This window comes from Perognathus longimembris, chromosome 26 (genome assembly GCF_023159225.1).
Source record: "Perognathus longimembris pacificus isolate PPM17 chromosome 26, ASM2315922v1, whole genome shotgun sequence".
NCBI classification, from domain to species: domain Eukaryota; kingdom Metazoa; phylum Chordata; class Mammalia; order Rodentia; family Heteromyidae; genus Perognathus; species Perognathus longimembris.
This window is the reverse complement of record NC_063186.1, coordinates 2,648,663-2,661,578: the sequence shown is the minus strand read 5'-3', so window position 1 is coordinate 2,661,578 and position 12,916 is coordinate 2,648,663. Positions and strand designations below refer to the sequence as shown.

General features: G+C 46.1%; 1 protein-coding gene across 2 annotated transcripts in view; it reads left to right on the top strand.

Annotated features, from left to right (window-relative positions):
* Rasa2 (RAS p21 protein activator 2) overlaps positions 1–10,380 on the top strand; it is a 57,870-nt gene extending 47,490 nt beyond the window's left edge. Inside the window, exons 16-24 of one of the 2 annotated variants that reach the window (XM_048334922.1) lie at positions 807–890; positions 1,582–1,659; positions 4,443–4,516; positions 5,161–5,267; positions 6,358–6,440; positions 6,900–7,108; positions 7,920–8,023; positions 8,575–8,764; positions 9,895–10,380. In XM_048334922.1, the coding sequence (XP_048190879.1) occupies positions 807–890; positions 1,582–1,659; positions 4,443–4,516; positions 5,161–5,267; positions 6,358–6,440; positions 6,900–7,108; positions 7,920–8,023; positions 8,575–8,764; positions 9,895–9,922 (957 nt within the window). In that variant the 3' untranslated portion in view covers positions 9,923–10,380. Of the gene's footprint in view, positions 1–806; positions 891–1,581; positions 1,660–4,442; positions 4,517–5,160; positions 5,271–6,357; positions 6,441–6,899; positions 7,109–7,919; positions 8,024–8,574; positions 8,765–9,894 lie in introns of both variants that reach the window. The other variant, XM_048334921.1, reaches the window with a different exon arrangement.
* The last annotated feature ends 2,536 nt before the right edge of the window (positions 10,381–12,916 follow it).

The following is a 12,916-nucleotide window of genomic DNA, read 5'->3' as shown; positions in this document are numbered from 1 at the left end:
AGAAAAAGTAGCTACCACTAACATTTCAAAAGTGATTATATAGGACTGGAGGCAGAGGCATGGCCCAAGTGCTTTGCTTAGAAAACCTCAGGTCCCTGAGCTCAAACTCCAGTGCCATGCCAAAAAAAACCCTTACATACTTATTTGTAATCCCAGTTGCCATACTATACGAAAACAACATATATGCAATATTAAGTTATGGCTGTCAATGGCAACATTGTTAAATGAATTGGAGGGGATGGAGAATGACAAGAAGGGTTTACTGACCAAGGGCACTAGACACATAAATGGACATGTTAAATTGTACCACCACCCTCCCTTGTACAGCTAATTGGAGTTAAAAACAAATTTTTAATGAATTTTTAAAGTAATATCTTAACTAGGAAGAATTGTAAATTTCCTCTTGCTTCTTCAGTCTCGTAATTCCTTAGTCCAGTAAGTCATGCCCAACCTTAGCTAGATTTTTAGCTACTTTGGTGATTAGATTTTTTTTTTTTTTTGGCCAATCCTGGGGCTTGAACTCAGGGCCTGGGCACTGTCCCTTAGCTTCTTTGGCTCAAGGCTAGCACTCTACTACTTGAGCCACAGCACCACTTCCAGCTTTTTCTGTTTATGTTGTACTGAGGAATGGGACCCAGGGCTTTATGCATGGTAGGCGAGCACTCTGCCACTAAGCCACATTCCCAGCCCATTGACTAAATATTTTTGACTCACTGTTTTAGAGCCATTAGCCCATTCTGTGTTACGTTTCATGTGATTTTGCTTCTTGAAAACTTAAGAGAATTGGTCTCTTTCACATTGTCTAGGATGCACAGACAATTAGGACATTAACTCTCATCTCAAAAACCATTCAAACTTTGGGAAGCTGGGGAAGTCTGTCCAAATGCAAGGTATGTCTCTCCATTTCTTACTTCATCTTCCCACTTAGCAATACTGTCTACCCTGTGATGCCTTCTCCCTCATTTACCTCCTCCCATATTCTGGAATACAGTGTATATACAGATGCTGTAGTTGTCTTTTAGGCAAATGTTGTATCTTAGTCACATGTTAAAGGGGACGGATTTCCTTAACCTGATGTACCTCAACGGGAGGGGGGCATCTAAAGAGGAGATGCAGGATCCAACTAGTTATCTCTACCAAAATCGCCACATTGTATGAAAGCAGGCTTGGGCTGCAGACCTGGTAACTCTAGAACGACACGATGGAATCTCGTTAGCCCTCATTCCTCAGCTTAAAAAATGCAGCGTAGAGCCTGGCGCCGCTGACTCCCGCCTCTCATCCTAGCTGCTCGGAAGGCTGAGACCTGAGGATCGAGGTTCAGAGCCAGCTCACAGGAAAGCCTGTGAGACTCTTGTTTCCAATCAGCCACATAAAGCTGAAAGTGGAGGTGTGGCTCGGGCGGTAGAGCACTGGCCCTGAGCAGCAAAGAAGTTCAGGGACAGCACCCAAGCCCCGAGTTCAAGCTCCAAGACTGGTGCACGCGCATGCGTGCTCTTACACACACACACCCCCACATTATTTTGTTAGTGATCTACTTAACATGTTCAATCCTGTGTTTCGTTGTTTGTTTTTCTTTTTTAGTCAAGTTTCAAAGAGACATTCATGTGTGAATTTTTCAAAATGTTTCAAGAAGAAGGATACATTATAGCAGTTAAAAAGGTATGGTTTTACTTTGGAAACATTTCTATCATACAGCATGGTAGACACAACATTTCATCTTACATTCCCTCTCTTTTTTTTAACAAAGCAAGTAACTTCTCAGCTGTAGAAGTATGGAAATTAGTTTTAGCAATCGCTACTATGCTAGTGTCTTCATACACAGACTACAGATTTGTAGAGCTGTTTCTCAACAACTTGGTATTTGAGTCTGAATAATAGGTGATTGTGAAGTGCTGTTCTAGGTATTGTTAGATATTTAGCAGCATCCCCAGGTTAAATGCCTATAGTATGTCCCAGTGTGACCTAGATATGTCTGAAGACATGGCTGAGCAACTGCCTTCAGTTGAGAGCCCCTTATTTTGAAATACAATACCTGTTGTCTAGTGGATGTTCAGTTGCCACAGTATAAAATACCATAAGTTCTGAGTGCTTTTGGTGTAGCATCTAGAAGAAAGTTACTAAAAGCATAGTATTATATCTACACTACATAATATCCTAACATGAGGCTTACAGCATACAAAAATGACTCCACTCTGAAATTTAGAGTGTTTGGAAATGAGCTTTAATTTCTTTCTTTTCTTCTTCTTTTTTTTGGCCAGTCCTGGGGCTTGAAGTCAGGGCCTGAGCACTGTCGAGTATTACTTTTTTTAATCATAGTCGTAGTCCAAATTAGCAAAGCCAAATTTAAAGTCTCTGTTCAGTTTCTACAGCACTGGACAGGTAGTAGTGGCTTGGAGTACATTTAGCTGAAGCATCTTTTTAGACGTGTGTGCACTTTTAGAAGTCACACACAGTGATTTCAGAAAATACTTAAACATCAGTGGGATTTTTTTTTCACCTAAAGTAGTGCAAGTTCAACTAAAAAAATATTTTTAAGCCACCATTGAAGTGTTGAGAAAGTCTTTGAAAAAGAACAGGCGCAGAAAAAGCTGCCCTTTTGATTTTAGGGTTTTGTTGACACATTTATGGGACAGTGCAGGCACACACTGGCAGGATCCCAATGTCTTTTGTGGGGGTGGTTTTACACATTCTGTAACAAGGCCCTGGTAGCATCTGATCTTTCTTTTCCCGATAGAATCAGAATGTGTAAAGTTGGTAGTGTCAATGGAGGGAGGATTCAAGAGTGCCAGGAAATTTAGTCTGTTCCTAATAATCTGCACTGTGTTATCCACTCACATTCTAATAACTCATCACAGTGCACATCCCGGCTAAGATCTTGTTCCAAACTCCCAAGCTGGTACATAGTAGTTAGCCCTCAAATCCTAGTTGTCTTTACTGGTTAAAGTGTGGGTATGGGCAGTGTTTGAGATTGCAGATGCTTGTAAAGCCCAGTTTCTGGCTTCATCCTGGTGTTGTCCTGATGACCGTCACTTCAGAAGAAAATAAGTCATAATTGTTGCCCACAGAGTTGAGGAAAGGTAAGCCAGAGTTCTGTGTACAAGTGACTATACAGGACACTTTGAAGAGTGGGAAGGAGGGCTGGGGATATAGCCTAGTGGCAAGAGTGCCTGCCTCGGATACACGAGGCCCTAGGTTCGATTCCCCAGCACCACATATACAGAAAACGGCCAGAAGCGGCGCTGTGGCTCAAATGGCAGAGTGCTAGCCTTGAGCGGGAAGAAGCCAGGGACAGTGCTCAGGCCCGGAGTCCAAGCCCCAGGACTGGCCAAAAAAAAAAAAAAAAGAGTGGGAAGGAGGTACTATTAGTGATTATTGTGGGACAGTACGGGCCCGCCAGGTAAAGATCAACAATCCCATATGTAAACTCTTTGGAACCACAAGTCCTTCAGAGCTCCGTTTAACAATATGTCTCTGACACTCATTAGTGGAGCTTAGGGTCAAACCCAGACATGAAACACAGCGGTGTTTATATACCACAGTGTATTGTGTAAATACACAAAGTAGGATAAATACACAACAGAAATAGCTTCAAGACAGTTAATAGCTTAAGACAGTTAACGTTAACTTAGATCCTTATTGAATTTACAGCAAATCAACAACGACAATTCAAAAACTATATATAGGGCCTGGGAATATGGCCTAGTGGCAAGAGTGCTTGCCTCATGTACATGAAGCCCTGGGTTCAATTCCCAAGTACCACATATACAGAAAATGGCCAGAAGTGGCGCTGTGGCTCAAGTGGCAGAGTGCTAGCCTTGAGCAAAAAGAAGCTCTGAGTCCAAGCCCCAGGACTGGCAAAAACAAACAAACCAAAAACCTATATATATTTCAAGCTTTATTTGTTTTGTAATTGGTAGACTGAATCATTTTTATAAGGAAATATATTCAGGGTTTTAGGTAATTTAGGAGTAAACTTTTTAGAATTACCTGTCATTTATAAACTAGGATCTTTGTAGTATACAGCTAAATGTGTTTCGTTTTATAGATTGCTATAGGATGAACATCCTTAATCCAAATTGCTTGTGAATTGCCGACATGATGCCACAGTGGAAAAGTCCACACCTCACCTCATGGTATAGGTCAAAGTTCGGGTTCACTAAAAATACTGCATATGAGGTATATGTAGTGGGTTTTATATTTAAACTTGCTTACCATCCTCAAGACCATCTCATTGTATGGATAGGATTCTCAAATATTTGCCTACACCTACAGATAGAGTCCAAAACACTTAGGGGCCACGCATTTTGGATGTATTATATGTATTCTTTAACAGTGAAGGGAAGACTTCCTCATGTAACCCATGACAGGGAAGAGAAACTTAAGTTTTTGTTATGTCTTACCGTATCCATACAGCGTAATGTTTCTCCACTTCCCCCATGCAGTTCTTGGATGAAATTTCATCTACCGAAACTAAGGAGTCCAGCGGTACGAGTGAACCTGTGCATCTGAAAGAAGGGTAATGCAAGCAAACTTGTTAGGAAGCCATAAAGCACCAGGAGTCTGGGTTTGAAGTTAGGCAGGCTTGAGTTTTTGTTCTATCCTAAAAAACTTCAAGTCAGAGGGGCAGGACTTACTGCCCACGCTCCCAGAGCTGGTTTGCAAGGGAATACTTAGAAAACTGGCAGCACTGGGGCTGGGAACGTGGCGCTGTGGTAAAGTGCTCGCCTCGTTGTATACATGAAGCCTTGGGTTCGATTCCCCAGCACCACATAGATAGAAAAAGCCAGAGGTGGCGCTGTGGCTCAAGTGGCAGAGCGCTAGCCTTGAGCAAAAAGAAGCCAGGGACAGTGCTCAGGTCCTGAGTTCAAGCCCCAGGACTGGCAACAAAAACAAAACCAAACAAGAAAATTGGCAGCACTATTTATTCAGTTTTAGAGAGGTTACATGTAGTAATCAAAAGAAACCACTTGACCCTTTTTTATTCAAAAGCACAATTTAAATACTACATGAATCCCTTAATTCTGGCCGGCTCTGATATACCTAATATATTCTCTCATATCTATCTATGTATGCCATTTCACATCAAAGGACAATTCTGTTTTGGGTTAACTGGCTTCATCTTTGTTATAGCTAAGTCTTTTACATCTGTTGCTTTGGTAGTGAAATGTATAAAAGAGCTCAGGGAAGAACTCGGATTGGAAAAAAGAATTTCAAGAAACGATGGTTCTGCCTGACAAGCAGAGAACTCACCTACCACAAGCAGCCAGGTAGTTGTGTTCATGCCTTATTGTGGGTTTTTGTGCCGCTTAATGTGTCTGTATGACTCCTTCCATGGTATTATTAATGGCATGTAATTTCTCACAGTGGTATATACTTAGAAATATTGTAGAAATGCACTGTAACATATTTTTGTTACACACTGGATTCCTTGTAATGCTAAAATGGCCATTCAGTGTGTGCTGTTTTCTAAAAATCCTTGGTGAGTCCCACTGAGTAATGTATAAAAGAAGCAACATGAGCCCCTTAGAACTTGAAAGTGTCTTTGAACTCTCAGAGCTCAGTTAAGACTCTCTAATAACCGAGGAATATCTCTGTAGTTTGTTAGGAAATTCCATCCAAGGGTTACTTCTTCCTTCGTGCCATTGATTGTCACCTCCCTTGAGGCTCTTGAGCAAGCCACGCCCAAGATGGAGAACTCACCTCCTGAGAAGCACATTGTCACAGATAAGCTGTCCGTTAGGATAAAGAAAGCCATCTGCCTGTGGCAGAGAAGTAGCATCTGCCCCTTAGTATATTAAAATCTTGATTGTCAAATTTATTCCTTCAGGGTAAATCAACAGAAGACCGACCGTCATGCACTTCTTTCTAATACTGAGTCTTAGATTATCTTAGATCATACATCATACCTAGCACAGTTGTGTGGACAGAGAGATACTCACTTAGCTTAGCCCCAGAGGCAAGTTAAAGCAAGAGTCAAGCCTGGCGCTGGGTGGCTCGCGCCGGTAATCCTAACTACTCTGGAGGCTGAGATCTGAGGATGGAGGTTCCAAACCAAACCAGCCCAGGCAGAAAAGTCCAAGACTCTTATCTCCAGTTTAACCACCACCACTTCCACCCAAAAGAAAAAAAAGCCAGAAGTGGAGCTGAGGCTCATGGGTGGTTCAAGCCCCAAGACTAGCCTAAAAGTCACTTTAGAGCAAATACCTACTCCATTAAAAAGTTTCTATACAAACTATGTGGCAGTCTGTAGGTTATATGTACTTGTTTCAAGAGGAACGGCTCACACCTTACAAAATTAGCCTCTTAGCTGTACATTTCTGATGGTACGAAAATTTTAACTTTCTCTTCTCATTTTAGGCAAAGATGCCATTTATACAATTCCAGTAAAAAACATTCTCGCTGTGGAAAAACTGGAAGAGAGCTCTTTCAATAAGAAAAACGTACGTTGTGTGACGATTGTTAACGTTGTATGCATTACTTAGTTGAAATCTTTTAAGGAATTTTAATGCTTACTGTAATTATCTCACACTCCATCCTGGAGGTGTCTGTAGCTGTCGTCCTCTGCTCTTGCCTGCCCACCACCACATGGCGCCCTCGGCACCCCAGAGGTAGCCCTGCTCCTTAGGGGTTCCCCCCACCCCCCTGCTTTCCACCCTACCTCGTTATGCTTAGGTACATGGTGCTCCCTTCTGTCAGACAGGTGTGGCTTCTAGAAACTGCTCTGCTGTGCTGTTTAGCACCGTTGTTTGTGGGCGGACTTGCTTGAAAAGTAACAGTTCCTAAAGTCCTTGAGCAGCAGTCGCCTAGCTAGGCCAGCTAGGCTTCCACCGTGTACTTGTTTCTGTTATGTGTACTGTGTCCGCTTTTAAGACTCTCTCTTACCTTAATTGCCTGTGAAGATGTTCCAAGTGATCCACACGGAGAAGCCACTGTATGTGCAGGCAAATAATTGCGTGGAGGCGAATGAATGGATTGACGTGCTCTGCAGGGTGAGCCGATGCAATCAGAACCGGCTCAGTTCCTACCATCCCGCCGCCTATCTCAACGGGAACTGGCTCTGCTGTCAGGAGAGCAGTGAGAACACTCCGGGCTGCAAGCCGTGCACTGCGTAAGTTCCTTCTGACCAAAGAGGCAGATGTTTCTAAGTGGGCTATAACCATCCGGTAGAATATTTTTTAGCCATAAAGAGAAGGAAGGCCTGGAGCCGGTGGCTCGCATCTATGATCCTTGCTACTCAGGAGGCTGAGATCTGAGGCTCGCAGTTCAAAGCCAGCCCAGGCAAGAACATCTATGAGACTCTTACTTCCTACCAGAAAGCTGGAAGTGGAGCTGTGGCTCAAAGTGGTAAAGTGCCAGCCTTGAGCAAGAAAAGCTCCAGGATATTTAGTTCAAACCCAGTACCAGTGACCACACAACGTGTTTATTAGGAGGGCTGGGTTTGAGCACTTACCTAAAGATTCGTGATGGCCAGGCCTGAATGTGGAATTAAAAGTGCTCGTGAATATAGGATTTCTTTTGGGGAGTGATGGAAAAGTTAGTCGCAGCTCAGGGATAGAGGGCTTGGGCACATGCCCGAGGCCCTGCGCCTGGTCTCCGGCACAGACTGAGCCCCCGCCATCTGGCGGGATGGAACCGCGGCGTGACCTAGCGGAGTTAAGGACTGGTTTGCTTTTGTGATGGAGTGCATGTTGTAAAAACGACTTGACTTCATGTGACTGTGAAATCTCCTTCCTTAGGTGTAGAGTCACATAAAGACCAAACTCCTCTTGGCCCCATTTTTTGGTTAGCAATCAAACTAAATGTCTGAAGTTCCTTTCGCAGAATTCTCATTCTGCTTTTAGTTCAAAACTGTCAAAAGTCTTGGTCATGTTAGTAAGGTAAAAATGTTTCCAATGGCTTTAATTTCCTTTTCACTATAGAGGGGTCCCTGCAGACGTCCAAATAGATATCGATGAGGACAGAGAGACAGAAAGGATTTATTCCCTTTTTACCCTCAGTTTACTTAAGCTGCAGAAAATGGAAGGTAAGTACACAATCTACTTCTATAGAACCATGTATTTGATTAACAATTCCTGAGCTATTTCTCTAGCATTATTAAAAAATTGAAAATACTCTGCCAGGCCCTGATGGCTCCCGCCTGTCATCCTAGCTACTCAGGAGGCTGAGCTCTGAGGATCGCGGTTCGGAGCCAGCCCTAGCAAAAAAAAGTTCATTGAGATTCTTATTAACGTCAAAACCTGGAAATGGAGCTGTGCCTCAAGTGGTAGAGCAGCAGCAGCTCAGAGACAGTACCCAGACCCTGAATATGAGTTCAAGCCCCAGGACCGGCACCAATTAAATACCCAAAAGTTGAAATACTCAGTTTTACCAAAAGGTTAATATGAAGTTCCCACACCCTTAAAGGAGGCATTTATCAGATATATTTATGAAGTAAAATGACAGGTCTTGTGTAACTATAACTGGTGTGTTTTCATCATGTGTGCACGGCCAAAGGACGTCCCTCTAGCTTGAGACACGCGGGAAGTTTAGGCTTGGGGACGCAGGTTCTGATGCTATGTCACACCGCTCCCGTAGAGGCGTGTGGAACCATAGCCGTCTACCAGGGGCCGCAGAAGGAGCCTGAGGACCACGCCAGCTTCGTGATCGAGGACTCGGTGACAACCTTTAAGACAATCCAGCAAATAAAAGGCATCGTAGAGAAGCTGGCGGAACCTCATGAAAAGTACCAGAAGAAACGGTCAAGCAGTGCCAAGTACGGGAGCAAGTAAGTGTGCGCTGGAAGGGACGCGCCGGGGCAGGGACGCGCGCTCTTCTCCCCCCCCCCCCACACACTGACCGAGGGTGCAGAGCTGTGAGCCTTTGCACGCGCGCCTCAGTGCCGGCAGGGGCAGGGCACCGCCCCGCGGAGCTCACCGCCAGGAGTTGGAGGAGGTAACAGGAAATCCTCTATGTGAGGTCAGCTCGGAGCTTTGCCATCGCGGCAAGATGACTTGTGTCTTGCTCCAGGAGGACAAGATGTCTCAGACGAGTTCAGAAGATGGTGTCCACAGATGACAGGGTCTGCCACGCACTCTCTGAGCCTCACATCAGCCCTCTTTATAGCTAGAGAAACTGAGGCACAGCAAAGTTAAATGTCTTGCTACTGAAGTCTTCATGGCCAGTTAATGGGAAGACTGAATCCTGACCCCACGATTTCAAATGCTCTTGAAAACTATGTACATTAGTGTATTTGTATTTATGAGTGCTTAAAGGAGGGGTTTTTTGATAGGTGCAGATATTTGTTCCTTCTAATTTTGTCCTTTCTACATCTGTGTAGTGTACCTGGTTCTTCCTTTTTTTTTTTTTTTGGCCAGTCGTGGGGCTTGGACTCAGAGCTTCTTTTTGCTCAAGGCTAGCACTCTGCCACTTGAGCCACAGCGCCACTTCTGGCCATTTTCTGTATAGGTGGTGCTGGGGAATCGAACCTAGGGCCTCATGTATATGAGGCAAGCTCTCTTGCCACTAGGCCATATTCCCAGCCCCGTACCTGGTTCTTTCTCTTCCAGCAGTGCCCTCAATGTATGCATACACACTGCTCTGCTTTTCTCTACAAAACACTGCCAAGTAGGGGGGTACACGCCTGCAGGTCACCTGGTCAAGGCCAGCTTTCAAACCCGAGCAAGGAGCGCCCTGGAAAGAGCTGGGCTGGGCGGCAGAGGGCTCACATAGTGCTCACGGAGCTGGCCCCACCTCTCCTCCCCTCCCATCCGTCTGTCCACCTGTCCTCTGCAGAGGAGGGCGGGCAGTGAGGGAGTGGGGGGCCGTCCACTCTGCTCACTACTGTGAGTTGCAGGAGGCGCAGATGTGAAGTTTCCTGTTGCTTTTGAAAAACGTTTTTCTCTCACTGTTTCCTAGGGAAAATCCAATTGGGAAAACGTCTTAGAGTTGGACCGACCGACTCAGAAGAACTGGAAAGTACTTTTTTTTCTTGGAGTTTTTCAATCCGTACGTTTTGTTGATAGTATTTAAGAATGAACGTTGGCTCCAATATCGCCTGCGTTCACATTGTATTTAATATTTAATAACTGAGATTAACTTGGGGAATCCTGGTACTGATGTATTACTAAAGAATTTGAAACCCAGATTTCCTTCATACCTGTGTGCCCAAACCCCTCCTTCTGCGGCTTTTCCACGGAAAGGACCTTGCGAAGAAGCTTCCCGAAGCAGCTTTGTAACCGGAAGCCAGCTCCCCGCCCCCCCACCTCCACCCCATCGTGTGGACTTGTTCACTGCCACGAGTGCCTGCTCTCCACCACCTACCTTGTTCTACTAGAAGATTCCATGTCACCTGACAGCTTCCCATTGGGTTCATCTGGACCTGGCCCTCCGTAAGAAAGGAAAGAAAGAGCAAAAGGCGTCCCCTTGGGTCCATTCACAGCCGCAGCTGCGGATCTGGGGAGCATCTGGGGGGGGGGGCAGCGCCCCGCCCCGCCCCCGTCTCGCGTCTGTGGGGAGCCTGACGAGACCGCCGAAGCCCGGCGTGGGCAGGAAGAACCACCAGGTCCTCCCCGTCCTGACGTGAGTGGAGACGGAGGCGGCTCCCGAGGAGGGGGAGCGGCCTCCTCCCCGCGGGGCCCCTCACTCGCCGCACTTTACTAATCTGGCCCGCCCCAGGTTATCCTCCTCGATGATCAGTTGAATGATCGCTGTGTAATTGTAGAAATCGTGCTTTCCCCGCCAAGGTTTCTTTTCCCTGGCTCTCGCCCCGTCGCCCGTCCTCGGCACCGCCTGGAGGGAGGCGCAGGAGTGCTTTGCTTCGTCAGTATTAAACACCGTGGTCCTCTTCCCTTTGTCCTTCGGTCAGTGCCGAGCATCTGCCTTCCCGATGTGGTCCTCGGAGCCTCGCGCGTTGACCTGCGTTCCCGCGGGGAGACTCTAGCCAGGGGTGCTTGCTGTCGGTCCCCTGAGCGTCGTAAGCCGTGTGTCCAGACGGCTGCCCCTCGCCACCGGGCGCCATGGGAATGGCCAGCGGGCCCGCACTGGGGTGGACCGCACCGCACGGCTGCCCCTCGCAACCGGGCGCCACGGGAACGGCCAGCGGGCCCGCACTGCGGTGGACCGCACCGCACGGCTGCCCCTCGCCACCGGGCGCCACGGGAACGGCCAGCGGGCCCGCACTGCGGTGGACCGCACGGCTGCCCCTCGCAACCGGCGCCACGGGAACGGCCAGCGGGCCCGCACTGCGGTGGACCGCTCCTCCCAGCCCGCGTGGGTGAGCTCCACCGGCCACCCGGCTGAGAACCCCTGTGAAGAGCCTCCGCGGTCCACCTGAAGCAGGCAGGCCAGGCGCCCATCGCCCGCGCTCTGCTGCCTGGGGGATTCGGAGCTTTGAGGGGTTTGAGACTGCACCTCGCTGTCGGACGCGGCCAGCCTTCTCCTGCCTCAGCCTCCCAAGCGCAGGGATGGCAGGACGGCCGCCACACTGGCTTATGTCATTGTTTGGGGTTGGTTTGTTGTGTTTTTTTTACAAACATTTTATTTTACTAACATTACATTCCTAATGTCAAATCCCCAATTATGGTTCTTTTAAAGGTCACACCTTGCAATTTAAAAAGAAATATGAAATCAAACTAATTTCCTTCTGAAGGTCTTTTTTCTTTTTCTTTTTGGCCAGTCCTGGGGCTTGGACTCAGGGCCTGAGCACTGTCCTTGGCTTCTTTTTGCTCAAGGCTAGCACTCTGCCACTTGAGCCACAGCGCCACTTCCGGCTTTTTCTATATCTGTGGTGCTGGGGAATCGAACCCAGGGCCTCATGTATGCGAGGCGAGCACTCTACCACTAGGCCGTATCCCCAGCCCCCTTCAGAAGTTTTGGAATAAGAACATGCCCTCAGGACCCCAAGGCCAAGCACCATGGACGGTGAGTCCCTGGACTACCTAGCCTCTTCCAAAAATGTCTCTAAAGTATAGACATATAAATAGATTTCCCACAAATCCTGGAACCCCAGGAAGGACAGAAAAGGGAGGTGGCGGGAACCCTGCACAGGTCCACCCTCATTCTTCAGGTGAGCCAGGGCAATCTGTTGCTTGCTTCATTGCTTTTGTATTGTTTAGCTTGTTTTGATTTTTTAAAATAAGATAAAGGACAATAGCAAACGTTTTTATTCCCAGGAATATAATTTATCCAAGGAAACTATTTTAATTTGCCAAAGAACTATGTTTTTTGCCATCACGGGTAAATGACTTAAGTGTCAAAAAGAGGCTTTTTTTTTTAATTAAAAAAAGTGGTATCTGATGTGGCTTTTGTTTCTGAAGCCAGATCTCCTCCTTTTACTAAAAAACCTAATTCATGCCACGTTTTTTAAAAATGATTTTTTTTTTGTGAAAGCACCTTTAATTCACTCTTCACGGTACGTCCTGTAAAGAGAATTCGCAGACTTTTTTCAGGTTTCTTTACAGTATGTGACAAATACAAGACTCATTTCTAGACTTTAAATTACCAACCTTGATTGATATCATCCGCTTCCAATTTTAACTTGGAAATTAATATGTTGCTAGAAAATACTGGTTTTTACAGTATCCAGTTTGGAAATGTAAGTTACCAAAACTTAATACAGTGAATTTGTGTAACCATGTTGTATTGTTGAGAATGTATTTTTATTTAAATTTTATTTTCTTATCAAGAGTATTATAAAAATTAAAAACTTTTGTAACTGTCGCTTGGAAATAACTCAAATAAATGACGAGAAGCCTGTCTGTTCTTTAGAAGTGCATAATCACTGGTTAGGGATGTCTGTGTTTAAAATGACAATGCCGGGGCTGGGAATATGGCCTAGTGGCAAGAGTGCTCGCCTCGGATACATGGATCCCTGGGTTCAATTCCCCAGTGCTACATATACAGAAAACGGCCAGAAGGGGCGCTGTGGCTCAAGTGGTAG